Source organism: Monopterus albus, unplaced genomic scaffold (assembly GCF_001952655.1).
Source record: "Monopterus albus unplaced genomic scaffold, M_albus_1.0 scaffold84.1, whole genome shotgun sequence".
NCBI lineage: Eukaryota > Metazoa > Chordata > Actinopteri > Synbranchiformes > Synbranchidae > Monopterus > Monopterus albus.
Genome location: NW_018127964.1, coordinates 997,411 through 1,004,918, shown reverse-complemented (window position 1 = coordinate 1,004,918; position 7,508 = coordinate 997,411). Strand labels below are relative to the sequence as shown.

Sequence of the window (7,508 nt, the reverse complement as noted above, 5' to 3'; positions counted from 1 at the left end):
GATGATGATTAAAAAGAGAGACAACCCCCAACCCTGTGCACATTTTCCATTCACTCTAGTCCCATGAATGGTAAATTTTAGCCAGCCACTAAGATGGAGGAGTAAGAGGACAAAGACAGAGGGAATAAAGACCCCATGACCCACCAACCCCCTCCTGACTTTCTCTTTATACACCGTCACACTTGAAATGGGTGCTCGTGTCAATATACTGTAGCATGTTACTGATGAAAGATGCAAGTTCTGTCATTGAGCAGCAACCTCACAAGGGTTTACTCCAACTCTTGTGCAGTGCATTCTGGGATAGGCAAGCTGCAATAACACTGAACCAGTTAGAGTGGATAAACTGAACCAAGTTAGAAAAAGTCAAACTAAAAGATAAAAATACAAGCATTTATGTGAACACAGCTTGAATTGTTTAAATAAACCAAATACAAATAATTGAGCTAAATACTAACAAAGAGCTCATACAGACAATGCTAAGATGCTAAAATTTGGTTATTAGTACAGAGGCTGATGGGAATCTCATTAGTTGTCAGGCACTGGACAAATAAAATTGATAACCAGAATTAATCATCCAGGCGCCTTGAATGTACCAAGTTTCATAGCAATTCATCCAATAGACGTTGGTGAGACATTTCATTCTGGCCCACCAAAGCGTTGGGGTGACCTAAAGACTGATGTTTTCCATGCGCCAATGTCTCTCCCATAGGCAAAAATCACAGGAGTTCACTTTTGACATCTGAAAGTAAGAGCACTATGATAATGTACACCTAACAACCAACGTGTCCAAAAAGCACATGCACTTCGAATTCACGAGATATGACTTTTTAACAAAACGCCTACACTCCTATTATTAACAGTCTATGGCCAAACGTCAACTCGAGGTAAAAGCTCTGAAAGGTTGCTCAAAAATGACAATAATTATGATACACAGTCGACAACTAAAGCCGAAAACACACCTTGTTTAAACACACAAAAATGTGCAGCAGCAGAGTCACTCATTGATTAAACAGAGAGCTAGGTTTTGTTACTGGGAGCAAAACAAAGTATAAAAAACAAAAAAACAATGCTGGCACATACAGCTGAAATACTTCCCACTCCTACACCCACACACATCAAATGGATTCATTCTGTCTGGCATGAAAGCTATCAGTAAACAAAATCGGTGCGGTTGTCAAACAGGGGTCAGTTCACACAAGAGGGTGGTTAGAGGGCAAGGATGACAGAGGAGAGAGGATGGCAGCAGGAGGAGGAATATCGAATGTACTCATTCAGACGCTGTATGCAGAGTCACAAACTATAAGCCAAAACATGTCCACACCAATCAGGGCGCGCACACACACACAGTGTAGGTGCATTTTCATTACTGAATCATCTAATATATTATTATTATATATAATCTTTAGATTATTAGCTGAGGTCATTGACATATGAACATTGTGTCACCACTTCTCTCCACTATGCAAAAATGAAACCAAAATATCGTGAACACAGCAGCTGCCAGCTTGCGTTTTTGCAGCCAGATTCTGTGCAGTAGTGACCAGACGTGGAGTGACAGCATCAGACCTCCAACCAAAGCTGTCAAATAAACTGCAATACACCCATTTTTATATCAAATAACTTATTAAAACAATTTTACCAGAAAAATGTCCAGTTGTACACACACCCATGTTGATATATCTACCAAAAGACACACCTCTGGGGAAAATTTTGATTTGTATTTTGAGGTTTTAGTGTGGCTTAGCCTGTCCATCGTTTCCACAGCTGATGGCTGAGGTCTTAAAATTACTGATGGACCAACTAACAAACAAACACTCAAAAATGATCAGTTAATGATAGAAAAGCAGCAAATTCTCATATCTGAAAAGCTGAAACCAACCTTGTTGTTTAATAAACTACTTAATTGATTATCAAAATAATTTATTTTCTATAAACTGGCTAATTGTTTCAGAGTTGTTTTGGTGATAACATTTGAAAACATTCTGATCACGAAGACATCCGATTGGTAGTTTTCTCTGACCAACACTCAAAACCCTAAAAATATTCAACAAAAGGCAGCAAATCATCCCATGCTTGATCTAAATACTTTAACTGTTTAACTCCTTTCTCAAACTAATCGGTTAACAGATAGCTGCAGATTATTCACCTTGGCTAATTGATGTTTTACACAGATTTTTAGATAAAACATAAAAGTCACACAGTACACTGCTCTTGCACTGATCTCAGTCCCTCATTCTTATTCAGAGTCACACCTGTCAAACTGCTGCCCAGAGCTGTCTGGGTGGAACCCAGTTCACTGTCTGGTAAGCTAAAGACAGAGTTTCATATTAATGTTTCCTTTCTTCTCATATTCTGATGGTCTTTTTCCCACCACATCACTGTGAGCACACACTGTCACACTGATGAATGACGACTCTGCATCAAACCAACGGCTGATGAAAATGTGTGTGCATACATGCACGATTGTATAGATGACACATTCATATCCATGACTGGCTGATGCATCACTCATTGAGCTGCAGGCTTTTCAGACGTATATCCTCCACACCTGGGAATTCCTGCGTTGTAATGTTTCGCTCAGTAGGGGAGTGACTTCCGCTGTGATGAGCAGGCAGCATCACTGTGTAAGTGCCAAGTTTACAGACGTACAGATCATCTGTTTTTCTTTTTTGAGACCAAGGCACTATGGTCTTGGTCTCAAAGAGTGACAGAGGGAAACAAACAAAACCAGGAGGCCAAGCAAAGGTTTAGAGGAAGATGCCAAAAAAGGGAGATTCATTAAGCGCATGAGGTGGAGGCAAATAAGCAGAGAGAGAAACTGAGGAGGGACACTTGCTCACTTTCCATCCACAGTGTTCTGATCAATATCGGAGTCTGACAGGGCAGAGCTCCAGTCTTTACTGTAAATCACTTCCTATTACGATGCAACCTTTACAATCACACACACAAAATAACTGACCTGCTCCAAACATACGCACACACAGATCCTGAACATATACAGTACATTCATACATACAATGGCCCACCTCAGCATACAACAACCCTAGATATTATTCAGATCCTAAAAGTACATTTACAAAAACAGAGAGCAAAACAATATGACTTCTGTGCAGCAGTGCCACCATGACTTGAACGTTAAAGTCGTTTCATGATCATTTAGGGAATGCCTGATTCCTCCTTCACACATAAAACTACAGTGGTTGTCAGCTAAGCCATAGCATAATGAAGCCACTAACACAACTGCAATTAAGACATTACCCTGCAGACTAATAAAACAAAGAGCTACATACTGTAGCTAGCTGGTAGAGAGCTAGACAACAGATAGTTAATCAGACAGACAGGTAGCTGGAGAGACAGAGCAGGTTACACAGATGGCTTCACATTCAGACAGATTTAATAATGTAATACTCACTGATTCAGTTCCACATCCAAGATGAATTTTCTACCAAAAGCTTCGACTTGAAAGCTTGCTTGGGCCACATGGTTCAACTAAAAAAGGCAGAGAAGACAGGTTATATACTTACTCTAAAGGCAACCAGCACCATATTTGTGGTTACATCATTATCATTTGCATGGATCGATTCTAATAGGCATTGATGGATTGCTGCATTGTCTTTGTCAGCATCAGTCAGCAGCAAGAATATAACTCAGGGTTGGTCTTCTTTGTCTTTGAATTTCAAAGGGTCTCACTGGAACACTTCAGCTGCAAATCAGGAAAAACTGTTTAACACAGACTTAAAAAAATGTTTACAATATAATGTACTGCTGTTTTCAACTTAAGCCTTCAGTAAATAAGAAACAAAATTATTCTTTTGCCTCACTGTCCATGTATTTCTGTGGTTATCTGGTTGGTTTTGTAAAGGTATAACAGTTTTGGATTCACTGAAATTCCTAAATCCACACTGAATAGATTGATCTTGAGTTACTATATTTTTTTTCTGGCAGCAAATACATGTATGTACACAAACATGTTTTCTTCCTTGACTGCATGTACTGTACGTTTTTGATTTGGCTGGTGGAGGGTCCGATTCTTTCCTAGTACTGGGCACATATGGTACAAGATTCATTACACACCCCTGGGTCAATGAGAATTCCCTGCAATCATTCCTATGCAGGGGAGTCCCAGAACAGATTTCAGACTTACCCTCCCCCATGCTTGGTCCATGGGCTACTACCTTCAATACTGCATAAAACCAGAGGGAGGATGAGTGTGTGTGTTTCTGGTTTCCATTCGAGGTGGTGTCACTGCGTTCACCAAAGGATGACCTTAGTCCATGAGGTCCCCAGTGGCCACAGACTCTATTGTTTGTAGAAGTGTGTCTGAGCATGTGCAAAGGGCAACCCCGTTCCACAGCACACTTAAGATGAAATCTAATCTGGCAGGTTGGACTCATGATGGGAGGAGGAGGTACCAGTAATTGTGTTTCAGTGAAAGCTCATCCCAGCTTGACTGAACGGGGCCAGTATTCTGAGACCACCACCAACTCAGGCCTGACTTTCCACTCATGGCTGTTGAAGTATGACTAAGTGCTCTCAGTGCACTGAACATACAGACGGTGTCAGGCATGAAAACATGCAAACCAACACAGACTGATTCCACTTGAAGCATTTAGTTTTCCACCAAAACAACAGGAGCACTCTGCTGAACTCCCCACTGCTCATTCAGTGGTGTTTGTGTCTGAAACTGAAAATAGACAATTCAACAGAAGTCTATTAATAACTTCCTGGGTGTCGAACAGTTTCAGGACTATTTGACAGATTTGTTTTTAGGCTATTGATCTAAAAATAGGCAATAACTGATCAAACTTTGTGCAAGTGACATCACAAGTGTTAAATCTCCAAAGAATAACCAACTCAGAATGCAAATCAAATCAAAGAAGCCAAGATGTCTCCTCCCCCTCCTACCACGCATCTGTTCCTCCCAACATATAGCACATTTTATTTCTTATATGGGAGTTACTTTAATAACCATAAGTTGACGCAACATTTTTCAGACAGAGTAAAATAAACATCTTCTGGGCTGTAAACTCAGGAATTACATGCTCATCTTAACTGCAAAGAGAGAAATGACTCCTTAAAATATACATGTTTAGGCATGATATGACATGGTTTGAGCAAATCTCAGTAAGGCTCTTAGTAGAAGGTAAAAACCACCATGGTCTGCAGAAATTAGTCTCTTTTCTTTAAAATCGAGCCCACAGAAACCTTGTGTTATGTGACAAACCTGTGATGAGATGCTAATTTCATCACAGTATATTCAAAAAGAAAATATTCCATTTATATTTGATGGCAGATGGTTCCCATTAGCTAATTTACCCACTGGATTGAAGCTCTGACTGAGGTGTGAGAGAGACAAAAGGGTTAACACCTCCCTGCCTGCTGCCATCTGTAGCCTTCTACACTCTGAGCCCTAAACAGGCGAGCCTGCACAAGCCTAAGCCGCACAAAATAAAAATGCATGACAGGTTTGCATGACGCTAATTGACTCATTCCTTGAAATGAACCCAGTAGACAAGCTGCTTCACTGAACTGAGTCAGTGAGCAGTTATAGTGATTATTGCTGTGCTGTATCAGTTATTACAGACAAGGCCAAATGACTCTGGAAGGCTTTCTTGCCAAACAATACTTGTGTACCAATGGGTTTTAGATAGCTACAACAGACACCACGTCCCATCACATTTTCACTTTATTTATCAGACAATGTCTAAAATCTTAAATAATGCACCTTTAAAATAACTATAAATGTGTGTATAAATGTATATACTTTTTAAAATGTATGACTATTTTTAAAATGTAATGACTATTATAGCAATCGGTCCATCTCCAGAACACACTTCCTGTAGATCATTGCAATAAATATTCAATTACCGGTATGCAGTCGGTAGGGCCCAAAACATAACACATTTTTGAGGCCAACACTTATATTAATATTTCAGAGCTGAAATAACCCAATGTAGATACATTTTCCACGTTTTTAAACATTACATCACAAATAAAAGCTTTTGATAAGGATCCCTTTGATTATTTAGAGTTGTGACAGTATGTCTACATGTGCACCTACATGTGCCATTTAACAGCTGACAAATAAGGTTATCAGTGCCCTCTGGTGATCGGCTAAATGTCAACACTGTTTCTAAATTACTTTAAATATTTACTTCAGCACTTCATACAGCAGTTGGTACATACTGGTTGATATGTAGGCAGATACTTTGTGATGATGATAACCACTTTACTAATCAAACTATCAGCCCAGCTCTGGACACATTCATGAATAAAAATGCAGCTTAAGGTGCGATAAGAAAAGAGTTGGCAGGCCAGACAGCTGTTGGGACAGCAACCCAGGTGGACAGACAAAATGCAAGTTCCCACTAAATTAGTGAGCATCCTGGTTGGCTGGATGAAGCCGAAGGTTTTCTAAATGTGCAGACAGAGACAATGATAACTGATGTCCTGTATATTCAATCAATTTACATGAAAAGCGATCTGCTTTTTGCTTATGAAGGCAGTGATGACCCATATTACATAGTGCCTGCAGACAGTCTGATTACAATTAGTGCAGCCTATTTCTGCCTAACAGGTTTTTTTCCTGTCTTAATAGTAATTCACAAATTATTAATGTTCTCTTGGAGGACAGGCTAAAAGGAGGGGATGAATCAATGCAAACAAACATGCTGGAAACCGATCCAGCGTCTTCCCAGCACACACAGCCTCCATGTAGACACTCCTCCCCTCAATCCCGTCAGCATCGCGGACTGTACCTGTATGGAGCCGGGGCTGGCTTTAACCCTGGTGCTGAGCTCATCCTGGGTGATCTGGCTGTGGTTGTGTCTGCTGTAGAGCAGGCGGAGAGGCACCGTATCCTCCTTCCCAACAAACCTGCCTGCATCACGAAGAGCCTTCAAACTCAACAAGGCGTCTCCTGCACAGAGAGGAAAACACCGATTTCATTGCCCGCCTCTCTTTGCGGAAATCAGTGGTGATCCACAGACACATTCACCACAAACACCGCCATCTGAAATGTCGATTGGTCCCATTTCCTTTGAAAACACGAAACAGCTAAAGACTATGTTGGATGTAGATCACTAAGTAGCCGAAGCTACAGCCAAATAAAAATAAACACTGGCCTATTAATGATGATTAAACGTATTCTGTGTGCAATTAATATAATACTCAAAATAGAAATCAGTTACCATTTGGGGCATGAGGGCTGCTCTGGTGACCGACGTGCATCAATCCACAGACGCACAAAAGGGAAATCCACCATCGCGGGCGCAGCATCAGCATCATCATCACCTTTCTCTCTGGTTACGAATTATAAAACAATGCGGTATTCCAGGAACGGGTTCGCAGGGTCCTGCCTTCGCTAGGGGAGCCTGAAGCCAGAGCTGGTCGTCTGGTTAACACAGTCCCTCTGGTGGGGGGCCATCGGGGTCCTTACGAGTCTGAAAGCCGAGCGTGTCTGAGCGCACCGAGATCCCGCGGATCAGGAGCACGGAGGCGGTGGGGGG

General features: G+C 41.1%; 1 protein-coding gene across 2 annotated transcripts in view; it reads right to left on the bottom strand.

Moving 5' to 3' along the window:
* adam22 (ADAM metallopeptidase domain 22) overlaps positions 1-7,502 on the bottom strand; it is a 58,739-nt gene extending 51,237 nt beyond the window's left edge. For both annotated transcript variants that reach the window (XM_020607267.1, XM_020607268.1), the window contains exons 1-3: positions 7,191-7,502; positions 6,759-6,919; positions 3,413-3,489 (exon numbers count right to left, since the gene is read on the bottom strand). In XM_020607267.1, coding sequence (XP_020462923.1) covers positions 3,413-3,489; positions 6,759-6,919; positions 7,191-7,290 — 338 coding nt within the window. In that variant the 5' untranslated portion in view covers positions 7,291-7,502. The remainder of the gene's footprint in view (positions 1-3,412; positions 3,490-6,758; positions 6,920-7,190) is intronic.
* Positions 7,503-7,508: the final 6 nt, after the last annotated feature.